We start from the raw sequence: 21708 nt of genomic DNA, 5'->3' as shown, positions 1-21708 counted from the left end.
ACCTGGGCACATGTGCATATTTACATAAAATGCTTGGCAGATTCTGAACATCTGAGGGGCCCTGATCATTTTCCTATATTTCCCAACAGGGTGCCAGAGCCCCCATCTTCCTTTCTCACAGGCATCCTTACCTTTCCTCCACTCTGAGAAATCACAAACTGGTACTAGCCTGCCCCTGGTTCAGGCAACCTTTAGACTGTGAACAGCTAAACTGACTTTACTTTCAGAATGCATATACATTTGGCCTTTTCTTCCATCTCATTCTTGGCAGTTGCTGTTAGGATTTTCAACAATCTACTCCAGAATGGCCCCATCCCAAAATTTACTTTACCTTCTCATAGGGCACATGGCCATCCAGCTACACTGTACTAGGTATGGCCATATGATGTAAGTTTTGACGAATGAGATGGAGCAGAAGCAATAGTTTAACTTCCAGGTTACTTCCAGCTTAAAGATAAGTGTTCCCCCATGACTCTGTTTCCCCACTTCCTGAGGACTGGAACTCAGCTGTGGAGATAACCCAGCAACATCCATCTGCCTAAGAGACTGCAGAGCCACACAATGGAAGAACCTCTCTGTTTTTATGTGAGAGGTTTCTGCTTTCTTTATTATGCCATTGCATTTGGGGACTTTTGTTGTAGCAGCTTAACATTTACACTACTTAAAAAACCATTCTAAATTAATTTTCATTAGCAAGTATGAGACTGTCTCCCAATATGCTGCCCTAAATTTATTTACAAAATTATCAAGCAAAACAAAGAAACAAAAAAATCTTTGGATAAATAGACAAATAAATGACTGTGCTTACCTGCCAGAGTTCTGCCAAGGCCAGCTAGCTGGTCTTTGGTCAGGTTAAGCTGGGCTGCCACACAGAGGGCTTGCTGCCAGCTGCCACAAGCCAGAAAGGCTGAGAGAGCTTTCTCATGGGCACCAGAGCGGGCAAACACGAACCCTGCTGGCTCACACAAGCGCTCCTGCATCAGGTGTTCCCCATAAGCAATGCTGATATCCTGGTACAAGAGGACATTTAGGGTCAATAAGGAAATGTGACAATTATTTCTTTGAAGCTGCAACATAGGCTGCCTTAGTCACTCTACTTAAATCACTCTTGAACTACTTGGGAAAATCCTATGGTCTATTAGTTCAATCATTTTTCCATTCAAAACCTGACTGACAGGCTATTATAAAAAAAAGAGGGAGAATAACAAATGCTGACAAGGATGTGGAAAAAGGGGAACCCTTCTGCACTGTTGGTGGGATGTAAATTAGTACAGCCATTATGGAGAACAGTATGGAGGTTCCTCAAACAACTAAAGATAGAACTACCATATGATTCAGCAACCCCACTACTGGGGATATATCCACACAATTGGAAATCATCATGTCAAAGGAATACCTACACTCCCATGTTTATTGCAGCTCTATTTACAATAGCTAGGCGATGGAACCAACCTAAACACATCCATCGATGGATGACAGGATAAGGAAATTGTTGTATATGTACACAATGGAGTACTACTTAGCCATAAAAAAGAATGGAATACTGCCATTTGTAGCAACATGGATGAGCATGGAAAAAATTATCCTAAGTGAAACAACCCAGGTACAGAAAAATAATGCATGTTCTCCCTCATAACCAGGAGATAAATCCATGAACAAATAATAATGAGAGACAGAGAAAAAGAAACAACAATCACAGTAACATGTTGAACTTTTAGAAAGAAAGAAAAGAACCATGGTTACTAGAGGTGAAAAAGGGGAGGAGACGGAGGTTAACAAGGAACTGGTTAACGGACGCAAAGAATGATTGCATACTGTAATGATTAATAAGCTAACTATCCTGATCTAACCACCACACACTGTACACAACTATTGAAAATGAATGTTGTACCCCACATGTATGTATATTAAATTATCTTTAAAAATTAAACAAAACAAAAGAAAACCTGACTGGGATGTGCCATTTATCCACTCAATAAATAATTACTGAGTATCTACATGTGCCCTATTCTGGTTAGTAGGAATAATATAGCAATAATGATATAGCAAATAATAATGTAGCAAAAATAAAACCAAACAAACAACAAAGAACTACCACCAAGCTCCTGGACTTATGGTGACAGAGAGTGGGCTTGCTGACACAATACAGCAGAGAGTTGTGAAGGAGCAGAGAGCGAGGGGAGTGCTGTCTCCAAGGGCTGTGAGGAGAAGCAGCTGTGGGAAGAGGTGGGGACAGCATCCCAGGCAGAGAGCACAGAAGGCATCGTGGCCATCCGGCAGGAACAGGCATGGCAGGTTTGAGGAAAGCAAGGCTGGTGTTACTGGAGCAGAGAGGACACGAAAGAGAGAGAGAAAACAAGAGCAAAGAGATAGCCACTGGCCAAATCCTGTATTCCCCAGACTCCGTGTTAGGCAGAAACACGGAGAGGATACAACATAGAACGCCTGCCCATAGGCTGGCAGAGAAGACAAAGCAGTACACCAGTGGTTTGATTAATGAAATCACCAAGGTAAGAACAGGGTGCTCTGGGAGCTCAACGTTCAACACCTACTCCAGGAATGGCTTTCAAAAGGAGAAGACCCAAGAGTTTTGATGGACAAATGGGGCAAAATGAAGTGGAGGGTAGAGAGTTGGCAGAGAGCTCGCAGAGGCACTATACAGTGTAACATGTGTGGAACTACCTACAAGTAACTGGGAATGTGGAGCATGGCAGAAGCTGGTGTTAAAGAAGCTCGCAGGGGCTACATCATAGAAAGACATGTATGTAATCTGGGGATGAATTAAAAATGGTGCTAATGTTGGCACAGTAGAGTAATGGTTAATGGCATGGACTTGGTGGTTGGTCAGCCTGGGCTCTGCATCCCAGGTCTGCCACTATGTAGCTCTGGATACTTGGGCAAGTTGTTTTCTCATCTGCAAATTGTGCATGAGACCCTATCAGGTTGTTAGGAGGATCATATAACACATTCAGCTTATAAGCAAAGTACCTGGCATATAAGAAAAGCTAAATACATGTTTGTTTAAACAAACAAAACAAATCTTTATCTCTTTATTCTGAAATATATGGGAAAGACCTGTACTTTGTAGGCTGATCAGTCAATGCAGCAGTGAGGCTGGACTACAGGAGGGGCAGGAGAGAAGCAGAGAACCCCATATGGAAGCTGCTGTGGTATTCTAGATGAGAAATCAGGGTCAACTCCTAGGTTTCTGGCCTACACAATTTCTTCTGAACAGGTCAGAGCCATCCTCCCAGAAAAGAAGTTCAAGATGAAGCTAACTGATTTTAAGATAAACCTTGAAACCAAGGACAGTGTTATGGTTCCAGGATCCTCACCCCTTTCCAACTAATGCACAAAGCAAAACCAGGAGAGCCTCCTTTCTCACACAACACACCTTGTACTGCTGTGAGTTTGGCGGGTATAACTTCAGAGCTTCATTATACAAGTTTTTATCTTTTATTAAATTTAGGCATTCTGGGAAGTACTCAGGTCCTGCAGGAATAAAATTCACACAAACACAGGCTTAAGACTTTGGAAGCACAATGGACTTCATTTATACCAATGGTCTCCAAACAAAATACACAAGAGACCTTTGAAGACCTACACAGTCAGAATATCTGGAGAACGGAATCCAGGAATTTGAATTTTTAATAAGCACCAGTGCAGATTCTGAGGTAGGAGAAGCATTAATTGGGATCCGCATTCTACTTAAAAGGAGTTCTTTTTACACTATCCAGCTTAGCGTCTTCTCAACCTCCTTGACAAGAATCACCTGGGAAACTTTAAAATCTATCCATGCCTCACTCCTATCCCAGACAAGTTGAATCAGATTCTCCAAGGAAGCCAGGAGCTGAAAGCTTACCAAGCACCCCAGGTGACTTCTTGGTCCCTGTGTCAGCCCTCAGTAAAGAATCACAGCTGCTCCAGCAGAGGACATGGATGGGATAAAGCAGAACTACCACTGTTCTTACTCTGCTTCATCACTTCCAATTACAACTGTGTCTTTCTGGATGGTGGGCATCACCACTCACTCCAGACAAGCCAGCTTTCCCTCACATGTCTGCAAACACCACGAGAGGGTTGGATTATCAATCAATTTTAATTTCTGACACTGAAGTTCCTTTAAGAAGTGCTCATTCTTAACCCCAAAAGGATCTTCTCTATGTTCTTAGCTAGGGAGCTCCTCCAGTTCATTAGAAATGATTTGCTTTATTCAGAAAATATGACAAAATAAGGTGAACATACTTAATTGTTAAAGTTTTCAGGAAAGGAAATTGAAATCAGTCTCTGTCAAAACCAACATTTTATTTTAATTTATACCTTGCCTGGTTCCAAAGATTTGAAGCACAAATCAACATACTAATCCTCACACTTACCACATTTGCTGAGGTGGCCAATGGCTTTTTCATACCGTTTCAAGTATTTGTCTATAGTGAACCGTTGATAATTAGTTTCCATTTTCTTGAGTGTATTAAGAAATGGAAGATATTCCTTGGGATCCTAAAAAAGCAAATAATATGGAGAACTTCACTAGTTGTGATATTCTCATGTAAAAATAAAAATAAAAATATATATAACATTTAATTATAGCAATAAATCCAGAGCTACATAATTTTTAAATGTGTATTATTATACTAATAACTATATCGTATAAAATCAAATACATCAAACAAGTTTTGGTAACAATGCTTTCACACATGCATGTTACTAGTTTACATTTGGAATAATAATGACTAAACCTTAACTAAGTCTCACAGTAGCCACTTATTTCATAGCCTAATAAGAAAAACAAGGTTCCAATGTAGAAAGTGCACCCATTTTTCTCCTAAAAGTACAAGGCATTGCTCTTGGTGCTATTTTCATGACGTTCCATGCTCTCCATTTGCAAAGACCACATGTTAAAGATAAAATTATACTGAGTTGGACACAATACTCTGAGGCCCTGCCAACCTAGTATTTATTGGCACTTTCACCTCCAGCTCTGTGCCATGCCCTGTAAGCAAACAACATATCTTCCTAAAGAAGAGATGCTTCCTGTTTTTCGTGCAATTTCACTGGACAAACAGGATGAATACAAGTAAGAACGATATAGGAAAAAAATCAAGACAGTAAATATTTAAATGCTCCTCTATGTACGGGGAGGATAACTGTGAGCCAACATGTTCAACCAACAAACATTTAGTGAGAATTTGATAAGTACAGGCAATGCAACATAACTCTTAGCCTCAGGAAAGAGATGGTCTGTGGTACACAGGAGTAGGCACTGGGCAAAATAGAAGCAGTGAGGGCCATGTCACCTAATCCCTGAAAGGAAGCAAGAATGGCTTACTGGGAAGATGACCTAAGCATCCTTCAACCTAGATGAGTGAGAATTAGCCACGTGAATGGTGAGGGTGGAAGCCCATGGGAGGCGGAAGTAACGTGATGGCTGGTGGTGTTGAGAAGTGGAGAAGTGGAACAAAAGCACTCTCCTCCTTTCCTCCATGAGCAGAGAAAAAAGATAGCACAAAGAGATGAGAATGGAAAGGCTAGATCACAAAAGGGTTTTTAAGCAATATTATGGCTTATAGGGGCAATGGAGCTCATGAAGGACTTTAAGCAGAGGAATGAAGTATCAGGTTTTCATTTTTGAAAATATTATTCTGGCAACAGCAAAGAAAGGACTGATAGGGGAAGAGATTGAAACTGCAAAAAAACAGTTAAAAAATATGTAGACCAATCGTGCCAAACTACGCTCCATCGTCCCACTTTCCACTAGAAAAAAGAGCTATATGATAACAAATGAGTGTAACATGAATCACTTATTACATTTCCTTTATAAGAGAAGAATTAGTTCACACATGTGTTTATAATCTTAAAAATAACCATGTAATTTTATTCCACTTCCTCAACCGAGCAATCGAAACACTTTGATAAGCCCAAAACTATGATAGAGAATGAGGCTTGGAGCATGGGCCCTGGAAACTCACAGATCTGCCTCCAGTCCTGTACTCACAGCATGAATTTGGACAAGACACTGCATTATCAGGAACAGGATTTCAAACCACAGTGATTAAAGAAACAAGAACCAAAATGATGCAAAAGCAGTAACTCCACATACCTTCTGTGACTTCTCAGCTACCATGAGGACCAAATCAAAGTCATAGGTCCCAAGAGAATGATCATATAATTCATTAACATCTACCAGAAGCAGCAAATATTTCAGGGCCTCTTCAGCACTCACAGCATCAGGAACAGATGGAGCATTTTCTGTCAGTGTTTAAGAAAACAAAACCATTTGGGGAAAAAAACCTCACAGATCTAGCAACATAATTAAAAAGGCAAAGTAATAAATTTTTCAGACAGAACTGGACACCAGATGAATATATACTGCTTTGGACACTGTGATACATGCTTTCTAAGGCAGCAGTCTAAAAAATTGACATAGGTCTTAAAACAGCAACCAAAGGGCCACAGGTTAAATCTGTGATGAGGCAATTATATGGTAATGGTCATCTGCAAAAGACTAGTGACAGTCGAGGCCACATTAAACACTCTCTCTGTAAGCAGGTCTCTACCTTGAAGTTCGTGTACCTTCTGCAGCACAATTTCCAGTTCTGGGGTTGTTTTCTTCACATGAGATGTGAGTATTGACAGGTAGTACCTGAGGGAATAAATGAGAAATGGCAGAATGAGGAGGATGAATAAGCTGGACAAGAACGACAATATGCTTATGTTATTCAAATGATGCTAACTAATGACAGCAAACATACTTGTGAGGATTTATGTTCTCCATGGCTGCTCTCATAGCATCGCAGATAATGTCCAGTTTTTTCCCATCAGGATTCCTGGACAGTTGGACACTGCTGGTAACTGGTGGAGGGTACATGGTCTTTGTGACATCTTCTTCCCTAATAGCAAGTATGTATAAAAAAATCACTACCTGAACATGTGGCCCAGCAATCAAACTGTTAACATGTACCCGGAATGCTGATGAGACAGTAAGTAAAAATGGTATCTGGAAAATAGTTTAATTATAAAAATATTGAGAAATGAAACACTTCGACAAAAGACTTGTACAATAATGTCCATAGATATTTTATTCACATTAGCCTCAAACAGAGTACAATCCAGGTGTCCAGCAACAGGAAAATGAATAAACAAATGGTGGTATATTTACACAATAGCATACTACTAAGCAATAAAAAAAAAAATGAACTAGTGATACATGCAAAAACATGGATGAATCTCAAGACAATATGCTAGTGTGAAAAAAGTGTAAATACTATATGATTCCATTTATATGAAGTTCTTGAACAGCCAAAACTGATCTATGGTGAAATACCCAAAACAGCAGTTGCCTGGAGGTTGGGACAGTTTCTGAGAAGAAAATGCTCACTAGCTTGATAGAGGTTCAAGTTACATAAAGCATACATTTTAACAAAACTCACTGAATTGTGCATTTCAGTGTAGATAAATCTGACCTCGAAAAGAAAAAAAAAACATATACAAAGAATGCACTCTAGTTAATGCTATGTAAGGTGAAATACTGAGAGGTAAAGTGGACTGATGTCTACAGCTTTGAAATTTATCTAAAAACAAGATGAGTGACGGATGAAAAGATTATAGATAGTGCTAAAGCGTATATATATAGGAAAAATGAATTGGAGATCTGGGTAGTGGTACAGTATACTTATTGGACAAATCCCTCAACTTTTCTATGTTTAAAATGTATCATTAAAAAATTTAAAAAATTCATTGCAGAGAATGACACCATTTGAATTCAATCGAAGAAAAACAAATAATTTTATACATATATCTAAAAATCAAGTCCAATAATAATTCTGAATAATATGTTTTAAAGACATAGTTTCAAATAGGCTTTTTTTTCAAAAAGAAGAAAAAAAGTAAAAAAACCTACTGGCATCTAAGAGTTATAGTGATTAAAAACAAAAAAATGAACAGGAAGTAATTTTTCTTCTCTAGTCATTTATGTTTGATTTCTTTAACAAGAGAGAAAATTATAGAAACAATATTCATAAATTATTCAAAATACTTACTTCAATTCTGTGAAAAACAAATTAATATGATTTACAGAATCTATCTGTCTTATGAAGGTTTCCACATTTTCAAGAAACACCTACCAAAGAAAAGGACGAAGTATTTTAGTTCAGATCACATTAGCTGAAGTATAAAAGCAAAGGTAAATGTCAGTTTCAGAAAGTTACCTTAGGGTTATGATCATGAATCAGATTGAGATTAATTCTCAGTTTTCTCATGCATTCAAATGCTTCTTTAAACATAAGCCTGTGAGGGGACAGAGAATGAATAGAAAGGGTATTCCACAAAAATTAAGTTCCCCAGACACAGCATATTTTCATTATGATGTAAACCAGTTACAATCAGATTACAGCCCAAATGCCCAAAAACTACTTCTGGATTTCTACTCTGAAATTACAGAATGAAAAAATCAGGTACCACATTCACATACCTTCTTAAAAGGTATGATTTAGTCCTCGTGGCAATCTGAGGACTACATCCCCACATACATGCAACAGAAAGTCATCACAGAACTTAGGTTTACTTTTTTTAACAAAACATTAATAGAGATCTAATACAAAATTTCCCCCAGATTCAGAAAATTGACCACTTCCTTCACAAGAGCAGCTCAGGTTTTTTGGCTCATAGGCCCATCTGTAAATGTGTTAAATGCCTTGGGTTTTCCACCTGGATAAATACACATAGACAAAGTTTGGTACACAATTTCCCTGGGTTCACAGGCCATCTAAAGCCCATATGGATCCTTATAGGTTAAGAGAAGCCCTGATGAGCTTCATGATTCTTTCTGCTAGGAATGTCCACTACAACATACAGTATTAAAGTCAAAAAATGAAAGGAAAAAAAAAAAAGAAGCCTCTGAGAACATGAAGATATCTGTAATGAAGGCTTTTCATACTTTTAAGTTTTAGAAATTAGGAGTTCTGGTCAAGATGGCAGAATAAATGGTCCCCAGAATCACTCTCTCCCACTAAGCAACCAATTTACAACTATAAAAATGTAACATCAGCCAAGCTGGGGCCGCTCATGGGAAGAGGAGGAGAGACCTACGGAGTTCATGAAGGCAGGAGAAACCACAATGAGAGAAAGAAAAAACTGCTCTGAGGATTTTGGGCCACAGCTGCTTTAAGGCTGGAACTGCTGAGCACACAGAACAGGAGCCAGCAGAAGCCGCAGCTGTGCCCTGTGGATGGAGTTGCTTGGAGGAGGCAGGGGAGAAGAGGGCCTTGGCGAACCCCAGAACAGCAAGACCACTAATAGAGTTCCCGAGGACCCACGCAGGAGCGAGGAGCCAGAACAACTGAAAAAAGGGAGCCATTCGGAGGCCAGTGAGTCATCGTGAGGGACCGGCGCAAGGCCCATCCCATGAGAGGTGTTTGGTGCACAGGCGGTGGGAGAGACAGGCCCACCGAGAGAACACTGGGGCACAGCAAAGACAGCCAATACGCCCCCCAATCAGCACAGGACCACTCAGAGGAGACTGGTCAGGAATACAGAATTGCATAGGGTGCAGTCTGATTGAAAAACTCAGGCCCAGATCAGATTTTCTACACAACACAGATCTACTGGGTCTTTGGAGAGCTGGAAGTATCTATAAGGTCAACCATTAAACCCTGAGCTTCACAAAATGCTTTCCCTAGAGAAACGGCAGCAAAGCAGCAATTTACTTCAACAACACAGCTTAAGTACTGGTTCCCACAGGAAGTTCCCCCGCTTTAGAACTAAGCAAAGGACAAAAAATTAGTTCCAGCCCAGACACACCACCACCGCCTTGGGGCCTGCCTGGGAACCTGAGGCTCAGAGCTGGGGACTGGACCCACTCCCACATCCAGACACACTGTGCCAGCACCTCAGGGCTCGCCTGGAGACCTGAGGCATTGAGAAGGTGACTGGACCCTACTCCCACACCCTGGCACACCACCAGTGCCTCAGGACCCCACCTGGGGTTTCAGGGCATGGAGCCAGGGACCAGACCTCCTTCACACAACCAGGCACACCATGCCAGTGTCCTGGAACCCACTGGGGGCCACCAGGTGACTGGCATAGAGAAGAGGACCGGACGCCCCTCCCACAACCAGGCACACTGCGCCAGCACCTTGGGGCCCTCCCAGAGACCAGGAGCATGAAGAAGGGGACCAGACCACCCTCCCACAACCAGGCAGACCACACCAGCGCCTCGGGGCCCTCCTGGGGACCCAGGGCATGGAGAAGGGGACTGGACACCCCCCCCACAACCAGGCACACTGCCAGCACCAAGGAACATACCAAAAACATCACCTCCATGTGGGTGGCTCACCACAGCCACCACAGTAAACATGGCTGCCACAAAAGTAGCTAGACGCCACAACCACCACACAGATGGTCCGCCAACCACTGGAGTGCATTAACACAAGAAGAGTCACCAGCAGAGATTAAAAAAAAGAAGAGGATGTCTCTCTCCACACACAAAGCCCATTTCAGAGTGACAGAAGAAGCATCTGCTCTATGATAATATTGGGGGACCTGATCACACCTCTCAGCATTGGACAGATCATCTAGGCAACAAATCAACAGAGTAACCATTATTCTTTCAGAAGGAGAGAAAAAATCTAGGGTAATTAGAGGGGACGGGGGGGGAAGGAGAGGGGAATGGGGAGAGATTGGACAAGGGGCATAAAGAATTACGATTTGTAACAATATATATGCTAGTAATATTGATTTGATGAACACAACTCAATGTTGAAACCCAAAAATATGTATAATCAATTTTGATTCAATAAATAAAATAAACTTTTTAAAAAATTTTTTTAAAGAAAGAAAAGAAATTATAATAAAATGCTTATTAATTTCATGCATAAATCATAACAAGCTAACTAATCACATACACAGCACTTACTTGTCCAACCACTTCCGAATCTGAGCTAAAACCAGGGCTCGATGATGAACAACTTCTAAGTTTCCCCTTGGCATCTTAAAATAATCAAAACAAGAACATTTTTAATTAACTTCAAAATTTTTAATGGCCAGGATACACGATTTTACCTAACTATAGAGAACTACCACAGCACTGTATGATGAGCACACATTTAGTAGAATCTAGCTGTGCTCAATATTTACCTTGACTTTCAAGAGGAACTTCCCTCTGAACCTCCCTGATAACAGCCTATATCAACATTCCTTTACATAATGCTAAAAGACAACCTTGCAAAGAAAGGTTTGTAATAAATGATTACAAATGATGAGAGGCCCTAAAATACAATCTGCAAGAATTTTGTTTGATATTGACTGAATAACAATCATAAAGACAGCCTGAAAACTCAGCTTACCTGTAATATAAGCTTTGTGTCCTGGGGCACAACAGTGACAATCCGTGAACCCCTCTCCACCTTCCGCAGAGTTTCTCCATAAGACACATGACTGCTGCTCAGACCTGCCTGTAATGCTAAAGACACCATTGGCTAAGCCCTAAGAATTATCATGACAAGCCACTCTCCATTAATTGCTGTTGAAACTGCATATATTAACTGAAAGAGAAGAGAGCAATTAACAACCAGGTTCCTTTGCTTTCCTACTCAACCTCAAGACCATTAGCCTTTCTGATAAACAATCTATTCCTGGAATTTGCCCTCTCTCTTACAGAGACCTTGTGCATACTCACATACACAATTTCTCAAACAATCTGAAAAACACAGGAAGGATTGGGGTAGCTTCTCTACTTCTCAGCATCACTATAACCATATCGGTGAAAGAAAGATTCCCTATTTCCAAGTTAAAAGCAAAGAAAATATGGTAAGTGGGCATTTTAGAATAAGGAAAACACACACACACACACACACACACACACACACACACACACACACACACACACACACACACACACACACACACACACACACACACACACACACACACACACACACACACACACACACACACACACACACACACACACACACACACACACACACACACACACACACACACACACACACACACACACACGGAGCATGGAATGTAAGAAAAAAAATGGAGCCAACATCCTACAAAGCACGAGATGGAGTCCAGATGTACAATGGAGGGTGGTCACAGTAAGAAAAGGAAGGTTGCACTGAAGTTTAAGCATATCACCAGTTTGGTATCTATGCAGTAACTCAAAATAAAGTATTACGTCTGTTATATAATGAAACTTCCCCAAATTTTCTGTTTAACTTTAGAATGTGTTGCTTAAGGAAGAACCTCCTTCTTTGGAAGTCTTTGCTAACTGATGCAAAATGATTTAACTGAGATATTATGTTGAGATTAGGGGCTAAATAAATGAACTCTAAAGGTTTTCTCCAGCCTAGGACTCCATGATAAAAAGTCAAAGTAGGCAAAGAATTTAAAAGTCATTAAGACTCCAAAAGACACCGGAAAAGGGACTATTGCTATTTATACACTGACAACTTACTTTTAAATGAAGTATCCATCAGGCAAAAACAGTGGCAGGTATGGGAATGAGTTGTCAATAATAAAAACTCATCATATACTGCAAATGACGTGATATTTGATGCAACCTGCAACAAGGCAAGAAAGGCAAGGGGGAAAGTTAGCTATATTACTTGGAGCCAACATTACACAAAGGATCCAACACCAAACCAAGCCTTGATACCTCAATGTCATTGATGAAAAAGCGACACCTGTCAGTCAAACCAAGGACACATTCCTGCAAAGAAATAAAGTGGGAATTATAAGTAAGTCTATTCTAAACTAATTAAACCTAACTTTTCCAATACATAGTTCTATTGCCCTATGATTTCACATCAAAGTCCTCAAAATCTGGACAGAATATAGATACCTAAGATATAATTGGTCCAGGGCAAAATGGAATATGATGCCATCCAATCCATCAGCAGCCCTATCATTCCTATCTCCTAGTATACCTCAAATACATCTCCCTTCCCCTCACTGAGTTCACTTCAACAGTCTCTGCATTGATCCCCTGTTCCATTCCTGTCTCTCTCCAACCTAGTCTTCTCTGGGCAGCGAGAATCACTTTTCAAACAAAGAAGCAAAACACATTACTCTTTGATTAAAAATCATCAATAACTTTCTCATCTTTGTTAAATAAAAAAAATCAAAACTCTCTCCTATGGCCTGTCACTAAGTTCAAGCCACACTGCTTCCATTCAGTCCACTGAATAAACAACCTCTTTCCAAGCTCAAGGTGTTCACAGTTCCTTCTCCCTGGAACACTCTTCCTTTCTGGTAAGAGAATCTTCTTCACATCCCAGCACATACACCACTGCCTTAGAGAGGCTTTCCTGGATCACCAAAAAAATAGGACTCCCATCCTCATAGCCACTTCTAATTACCCCTAAACACCTCACTGTTCTCTACCATTACACTGTGTCCACTTCCTTCATTCTGTCAACAGAAGGAATAATTTCATCTATATTGACAGATAACAAGTTTCAGAAGAGAAAGGATAAGTCAATTGTTTTGTTTTGTAACCACTGTACCCTACCACCCACCACAATTATATACTAGATACTCTAGTATCTGTTGAATGAATACTCTTTGTGAGATCATATTTCTGTTTTCCACAAAAGATTTTTAATAAAATTGACTTTGAATATTTTGTATAACTAGAGATAAAAGTTTGCCAAATACATTACCTCATTTAGTGTTCCCCCAAACCCTGAAAGACAGACTGACTTTACCATTTTATAGATGAAGGTGTATCTCTAGAAAGTGAGATAACTTCCTCTATTGTCTTAGGATTTAGTAGAGACACAGGTCTACTCCCAAAGCCCATGCTCTTTCCACCTAATGCTGTCAGTCCCTGGGTAACTACTTCAAGTGGTAAATTTTCCTGCCTCTGTTCACTTACCTCTCCTCCAATCATGGCCAATTCAGTCTGTGTGCATGGATAAGGAAACCGAACAGGAAATCCACCACGGTTCTTCCATGGTTCAACAGCCAGAGAAGGTGACTCTATAAGATTGGCAGATCTGGTTTACAAATAGCTGATCTGCTCTTTATAAAAAACTGTCAACACCAATATGTGCTAAAACACTAATTATGTAATTTGGATCACTTTCCTAATGTATTTTAGAAATTCATTAGGGTACTCCAGTTCATTTCATGAGAAAACAGAAGTAGAATATACCTACCAATTCTACACTATACCTCGGGGTTTTCCGGGGTAGTTAAAAGACCTAACAATGATTGCATTGACAAGATGGTCACACGTACGTGTTCTCAGAATTAAACATCCATATAAGACATAAACTTGCTTTTGTACACTTTGATACTTACCTCTAAGATACTTAAGTATCTGGCCGTCAGCCAGCTGCAATGCTACTGATTTGGTCTTGGAATTGCAACATAGACTGATTATGACCCCATCTACCATCACAGAGGAGCTGACAAAAGCAAAAAAAAGGGAGTGGGAGTGAACAGACCATTTTTCTCAAAAAGTAGTGACATTTCACTGATTTTGCAAAACAGAAAAATAAGGGGTTTCTCTTTGGTGCTGCATTGCCTATTTCAGTACACTGTACACATAATATACATATACATACATTCAAGTATATACACGCAGTACTCTGTATACATATATGAGGGCACTTCAAAGAGTTCAAGGAAAAATAAAATTGAAAGATGCTACAAATCTTCCCATGAAATTTTGAAGTACCCATGTGTGTGTGTGTGTGTGTATACACAAACCTAAATACATATACACAAACAAACATACCCTTCCAAGCCCAAGTCCAGATAAAGCAATTAGCTGTTACATGACACTATTTTCCACAAAGCCAATAAGCTAGTTGCCTACATTGCGAAGTCCTCACTCCTATTCTGGCAGCAACTTACTGCAACTTATTACAATTTATTGCCTTCATTAGACGTGCATGGTACCAATATAATTTCTGTCTTCTTAAAATATAAACTACATTAAATAAAGCAGTGGGTCTGTAGAAAAATGAGCACACTCAATATCTCTATTGCTATTGTAGTGGATTGAATTATGTCCCAAAACTACCTGAAGCTTGAATTGTGTCCCCCAAGTTTTATGTATTAGAAATTTAGCCCCCACAGTGTCTGTTAAGAGGGTGGGAAATCATATTACGGTAACTGAAAGGTGGTTCCTTGAAGAGGTGATTGGGTTGTAGAGCTGTGCAGTAGTGTATGGATTAAAAATGGTGGTCAGGGACGTGGTTGTGAGGGCTTTAAAAGAGGAGAGTCTGTCTTCCTCTGTCTCTTCTCTCTCTGCTTCCACCATCTTGCAATATGAGACCCCTGGATCACTGTCACCACCACCAGATGAACTTTAGAATTCCCAGCCTCAGAAACTGTAAGTAAATAAATTTCATTTTCTTTATAAATCACGCAGTTTCAAGTATTTTGTTGTAAGCAGCAGAAACAGACTAATACAGCTATCATAAACATTCATGGAAAACTGTGGGTATTCACTGATAAGAGGAGGCATATCTGTTATTTCCATTACATTTTTTCCTGAGTCAATGAACAGAAAGAAGTAGAAATTCTTAAAGGAAGAGGAAGAGGTAGTGATAAAAGCAAATGGTGCCAACGCTAACATTTAATTCAAAGAGTTTTTAACCAATCTACAAATAACCTAAAAATTACAACAATGGTTAATTTCTCTATGAATTTTGTTAAGATAAATCATCCATCCAGGGGTTAAAAGAACAGACTCTGGAGCGAGACAGGCTGGGATTAGATCCTGGCTCCACCAGGCAATCTCGGGCAAGTTACTTAACAGTTCTGTGCCTTAGTTGTCTCATATACTTTAAATAGGTATTGAGAGAAATCTGTTAGCCAATTATGTTATGACCAATGTCAGTCTAAAATGGCAGCAGGTGGACAGGAAGAACACCCAAAATGGCTGCAGAAAGTTTCACATTTTCCAAGAACCACAAAAGACACCCCCCACCCCACCTCCACATCACCTTCCCGCGTGCGTGATTTTCCCCACCTGTAGGAAAGTCCCAGCTCAGCTTAAACTCTTGCTTGGTCCTCTTGTCCAATGACAATGAGACAGCTCAACCTATTAGGATATATAAGGCATTCCCTCGTTCTGCATGCGGCTGCTCCCGCTTTGAGAGGGCAGCCCAGCCACTAGCCTCTGAAGCCCTCCAATATACATTTTGGCTGAGTATATGTGTCTTGGTGTAATTCTTTGCAACTCCAGGCCATCCCTTTCAAAATCAATGAGTTAATACAGTGAAAGCACTTAGAAGAGTACCTTTTACAAAGCACAAGCTACAGTAAAGGTAAGCTATTAATAGCTATACTGATTGAGGGACTTTATATTACTCAGATATTAATGTTTTGTATGAACGAAATAGTCTTTCTTGAGTAACAAAAGTCAAAGCAATAGAAATATATTATAAATGACTTCTCATTTCCTTTACAGCAAATGAGAAGACTGTATCTAGCTCTTCCTTCTACAAGCTAACGATAAAGAATTTCAGATTTGGAGAAGTAGAAACTTGGGCATAATTTAGCCATTTCTAATGTACATTGCTCTGCTTTTCAAAAAGATCCTGGTTAACTTTGCATATATCTAAAGCATATTCAACATCTAGACATATTCACAAAAAGCTTATTCAAAATATCATGAAGCATTTTGAGTCTAAGAGTAGGAGCAAATGACTGTATTAAAATATGTTTTATACATAAAATAAGGAAAGGTTCCTAACTTTGCAAAAAGAGTTCTCAGAATATAAATCTAACCACTGGGGTTTTAATTACAAATAAATCTGGGGATTAACATCAGCATATGTCTAAGTTACCAAGTCTTGATATTAGAAATCTGAGGATTTCTGGGAGCTAGCCAGAAAATGCTATCTACTGCACATCAGGACTTGCATTGCAGAGAGGAACATCCATTAACTGAAATCTGTTTCATGATAAAGATGCAGTCAGGAATATAAATCTAACCACTGGGGTTTTAATTACAAATAAATCTGGGGATTAACATCAACATATGTCTAAATTACCAAGTCTTGATATTAGAAATCTGAGGATTTCTGGGAGCTAGCCAGAAAATGCTATCTACTGCACATCAGGACTTGCATTGCAGAGAGGAACATCCATTAACTGAAATCTGTTTCATGATAAAGATGCAGTCAGGAATCAAAACAAAACTCAGGTCCAGGGAACAGTGAAATTTCAGCAAAGAAAAATAAAGGAGACTTTCTAGGGGCAAACGTAGTCAAGTGCCAAACAGGATATATAGCAGAGGCCAGAAGAAGCATTTTGAAGTATACACACACACACATACACACAGGTTGTGTATCCCTTATCTGAAATGCTTGAAATCAGAAGTGTTTCAGATTTTGGATTTTTTCAGATTTTGGAATATTCTCAGATACTTAATCAGTTCAGTATCCCTAATCCAAAAATCCCAAATCCAAAATGTTCCTTTGAGCATCATGTCGTAGGTCAAAAACTTCAGACTTTGGAGCATTTTGGATTTTCAGATTAGGGATGCTCAACCTGTATATATAAAATTTCTTTCCACTGCATTAGTCCATGAGAATTAACCCCCCTAATTAACCTTGACAGTTATTAAAATCAATGGTAAGATCTAACAATTACTCTGTAGGAATGTTGGTACATGCTGGATTAAAATATTTAACACATCCTCAAAATGTTTTGCTCATCTATTGTTGTTTGTCCTATTTTTCACTTCTTGATATATTTTTGGTCTATTATTTTGACATGACTCAAAACTAAACTTAACCCTCTTGCTAAGTGTGTCTAACAAGAAAACTACTGCTCCTCAACTTTGCTCACTAGAAGCCAAAAAAAAGTTGTATCCTCATAAAAGACAAGAGCACAACTCCATTTGCTTATTTAACATGTGGAATACAGGGAAGTACTGCAATACCTGACATTGAGCTGTCCTTGTTCCTCATCCATCTCGGAAGGGGTCACAGTCAGATGGTGAATGAGGGACCGTGGGCTGGACTGACTGTGGCTTATGGCCAGGAAGATGTCCTCTTCAATCCAGGTGAGAAGGCCGAGCTTCAGTGAGTTTACTTCTTGATCTTTGCTAGTCTCAAATTGAATTCTGTTTTAAATATTGAAGAATATCCAAGATGAGAATAAAACTTTAAAATCACTGAGATTTTTCTGAATGAAGGAAGAATAAACTACCTTGTATACAGTCAACTCCTAATTATTCTGGAAGGACAAAACCTGAGATAATACAAAATACTAGAATATCCAAAAATAATGTTTGTCTGGCTTAAGAATATGCTTTTATGTTTATTTTAAATTAAATTTCTTGGGCTAGCTAGTTAGCTCAGCTAATTAGAGTGCAGCCTTATAACACCAAGGTTATGGGTTCAGATTCCCATACCAACAAGCCAAGCCAAATATAAATAAATAATAAATAAGTAATTAAACTAAGTTTCTTAAACCTTGAGATCTTTAGATGTGAAAAGAACACTTCAGAAAACTGACTGCAGGGCCGAGCCCGTGGCGCACTCGGTAGAGTGCGGCGCTGGGAGCGCGGTGACGCTCCCGCCGCGGGTTCGGATCCTATATAGGAATGACCGGTGCACTCACTGGCTGAGTGCCGGTCACAAAAAACGACAAAAAAAAAAAAAAAAAAAGAAAGAAAACTGACTGCAAAAGAAAAATACCTGCCCCAGCACCTACACTAAAAAACCCCAGAGCCTTTCCATTGCCACCATTTACCAGCATTCAAACCAGACTCCAGGGCCGGCCTGTGGCTCACTCTGGAGAGTGTGGCGCTGGGAGCGCCGAGGCCACGGGTTTGGATCCCATGTAGGGATGGCCGGTGTGCTCACTGGGTGAGCGTGGTGCTGACAACACCAAGTCAAGGGTTACGTTCCCCCTACCGGTCATCTTTTAAAAAAAAAAAAACCAGACTCCAACAGATACCAGAGCACTTCAAAAAGTTAATAGAAAAATAGAATTGAAAGATAACACAAATCTTTCCATGAACTTTTTAAAGTACCCTTACATTTGGGTCTCACATCAAAATGACTAATTGGCTTGAGGTGGTTTCCATGCTTCTAATGCCTTAATACGGGCCATTAATACACCAGCACAGCACACTGTTTTTGCCACCTCACTTAGGAACCCATTATGGTTACTTCGTGCCTTTTAGATCAAGAGGCAAATCCTCACCTTCCACTGAAGCTGGTTACTAGCCTGATCTTCCTACTCAACCAGCTCTCCCCGGACTCAGTCTCTCCACTGCATTTAGTCCAGCATGTTCTCTCTATGCAGGATAATCCCCACCTCTGGTTTTCACCAACACCGTCCTCCCCACCAAACCCAATGTTCCCAGTCCTTCTTTGCCAATCACAAACCTATCCCTTCCTCAAAGATCAAGATGAGTATTCATGTCCTTCCTGAAATCTTCTCTGAATGACTTGAAATTACCCTTCTCTCAATTTTTTAAAAAGGAAATTATATTCTAACCTGCCTCACACTTTTTAATTTGCCTTACATCTCTGTCCTCTAGTGGCTTCAAGTCTGTGAAATGAAAAGATGCACATAAATGTTCTTTAAAAATTACTAAGCATTATACAGGCAACCCTCAAACCATACACAGGTTGAATATTTATATATACTTACCAAATATATCACATATATTTAAGAAACATTTCATTTATTTATTTTCAATTTTTGGCAGCTGACAGGGATTGAACTCTGGACCTTGGTGCTATCAACACCATGCTCTAACCAACTGAGCTAACTGGCCCATTTTATTTATCAAATTCTGTTATTTGTTGTACTCATTTAATAATCTCTGTTAATTTAGAAATAAATGCTCCCAGGAAGCAGAGTAGTTCTGTAACTAAGAACATGGACTTATCAAACAGAACAGAATCAAATCCTGGATTCTCTAGTTACTGGGTGCATGACCTTAGGGAAGTTACCTAACCTCTACAATTTGTTTTCTTAGCTGTAAGCACTCAATAAATGGTACTTTTAAAAAACATTTTCTCACAGAAATGGCATTAATTTGGCTCCTGGGTCATTCTGCAAATGCCTACAGTATACCCAAGGTATTCATTACACTCAATCGTTGATAATACTGTTTCAATGGGAAAATGCATTCTGATTTCCAACCAGGGAGCCTCAAAACAGCACCCAAAAGTTCTGGAGTCTGGAATGCGGCAAAGACAGAGGCTGCATTAGGTTGTCCATGTTAACAACCTATACATCTGTATTTACATAAGAGAATGCAACTCTGCCTTCTCATTTTCATCTCCACCTTTCCCATGTGATTTTTCCCTGGAAAACCAAAGGCTCTTGCGGAGAGTGGGTTCTAATCCAGCTTATGATTCATGCTCCCTTGCCACCCACCAGAATATATGGCATTCAGATAAACAAAGTGACTGGCTTTCTCCAACCAGGCTAAAAACCAAGGCCTACATGTTGTATCTACTTCGTGTTCCACTCAGCAACAGGTACAGAATAACAATAGTTGGCTGAATTTAGGACTAAATGCTGGCTGATTCCATTCACAGAGGTTGAAGATAATTAAGAACCTACTTGTATCTCTTTTCCAGATGAGGTGTTCTAAGGGAAACTTTAAATCCATTTCCACCCACAGCTCCCAGTTTCACCGTGGGGTCTGTACTTGGACTATCACCTAGAAAAAAAAATGCAAATAATATAATTGTAAACTATAAATATTTTTCCTAATACTAAGGGGATAGGGACATGTAATTAACAAGTTCTAGATGGCAAATAAAGCAATCGAGAAAATAATCACTTTTCAGCTTCTTTCTTAAATTTCTGCTTACCTTTCAGGCTTAACCAAAACTTACTTTTCCCTTAATACCACATCAGTCACAGTCTTCACTGATAAAGGCCACACCTCAGCAAGACCATGTGTCGGGGCTACACTCTTACCCCAGTGCTATGTCCTCCACTGACCTACAACCATCTCTCAATAAGCTTGCATCCTCTGAGTCCAAACCACTTGCTTAAGACATTCTCTTTTCACTCTTAATCCAGTTTATTCACTATACAGCAGCCAGTAAAATCCTTTAAAACATTCAGCCAGCACACCCCACTCCTCTGTTCCAAGCCCTCTAGTGGCTTCTTATCTCACTCAGAGTAAAAGCCTTCAGGGCCCTGAAACAGCTGTTCCCTGCAAGCTCCATGGTCCTGCCCACCACTCTCCCCTCATTCGGTCTGCTGCAGCCACACCGGACTCTTGGCTCCCTCCTAAACACAACAGGCAGCTTTTCAGCTACTCTTTACTCTGCTTGGAATGCTCTTACCCTGGAGGTTTGCATGGCTCCCGCTCTGATTCTCACCAGGCCACCTTCACAGAGAGGCCTTCCCTGATCGCCCTAATTACAAAAGCCACCTTCCCCCAGCAGGCCCTTATCCCTGAGATCTTCCCATACCCCAACTTGCTTCATTTTCCTCTACTGCATTTACCATTTACCAAGGTTATATTTCTTCTTTACTATCTTTGTCCCTCAACCAGAACATAAACTCCACAAAAGCAAGGATTAGAAAAAAGCCTGGCACATGATAAACGATCAATAAACATTGAGGGGAAAAAAAGGAGTGATACTCAGGACACATCCAAAGCCATTTGTGAAAATTTTGGCAACTAATTTGTCTCCACACCACTCAAATGTCTACCACTTTCCTCCAAATTGTTCATTTCCAAAGAGGGCT

At 39.9% G+C, this 21708-nt stretch overlaps 1 protein-coding gene across 2 annotated transcripts in view; it reads right to left on the bottom strand.

The window, feature by feature from the left end:
- Positions 1–21708, bottom strand: part of ELP1 (elongator acetyltransferase complex subunit 1) — an 85779-nt gene that overhangs the window by 32407 nt on the left and 31664 nt on the right. For both annotated transcript variants that reach the window (XR_010022129.1, XM_063081756.1), the window contains exons 13-28: positions 20563–20662; positions 17915–18097; positions 14314–14420; positions 13886–13989; positions 12665–12718; positions 12464–12569; positions 11343–11458; positions 10913–10986; positions 8208–8286; positions 8040–8119; positions 6753–6890; positions 6558–6643; positions 6101–6249; positions 4377–4500; positions 3395–3492; positions 809–1010 (exon numbers count right to left, since the gene is read on the bottom strand). Coding sequence is in view for 1 of the 2 variants with exons in the window: in XM_063081756.1 (XP_062937826.1) it covers positions 809–1010; positions 3395–3492; positions 4377–4500; positions 6101–6249; positions 6558–6643; positions 6753–6890; positions 8040–8119; positions 8208–8286; positions 10913–10986; positions 11343–11458; positions 12464–12569; positions 12665–12718; positions 13886–13989; positions 14314–14420; positions 17915–18097; positions 20563–20662 (1800 nt within the window). In the remaining variant the exon portion in view is untranslated. The remainder of the gene's footprint in view (positions 1–808; positions 1011–3394; positions 3493–4376; positions 4501–6100; positions 6250–6557; positions 6644–6752; positions 6891–8039; positions 8120–8207; positions 8287–10912; positions 10987–11342; positions 11459–12463; positions 12570–12664; positions 12719–13885; positions 13990–14313; positions 14421–17914; positions 18098–20562; positions 20663–21708) is intronic.

This window comes from Cynocephalus volans, chromosome 17 (genome assembly GCF_027409185.1).
Source record: "Cynocephalus volans isolate mCynVol1 chromosome 17, mCynVol1.pri, whole genome shotgun sequence".
Lineage (NCBI taxonomy): Eukaryota > Metazoa > Chordata > Mammalia > Dermoptera > Cynocephalidae > Cynocephalus > Cynocephalus volans.
The sequence above is the reverse complement of the archived record's forward strand: the minus strand, read 5'-3'. Positions and strand labels throughout refer to the sequence as shown.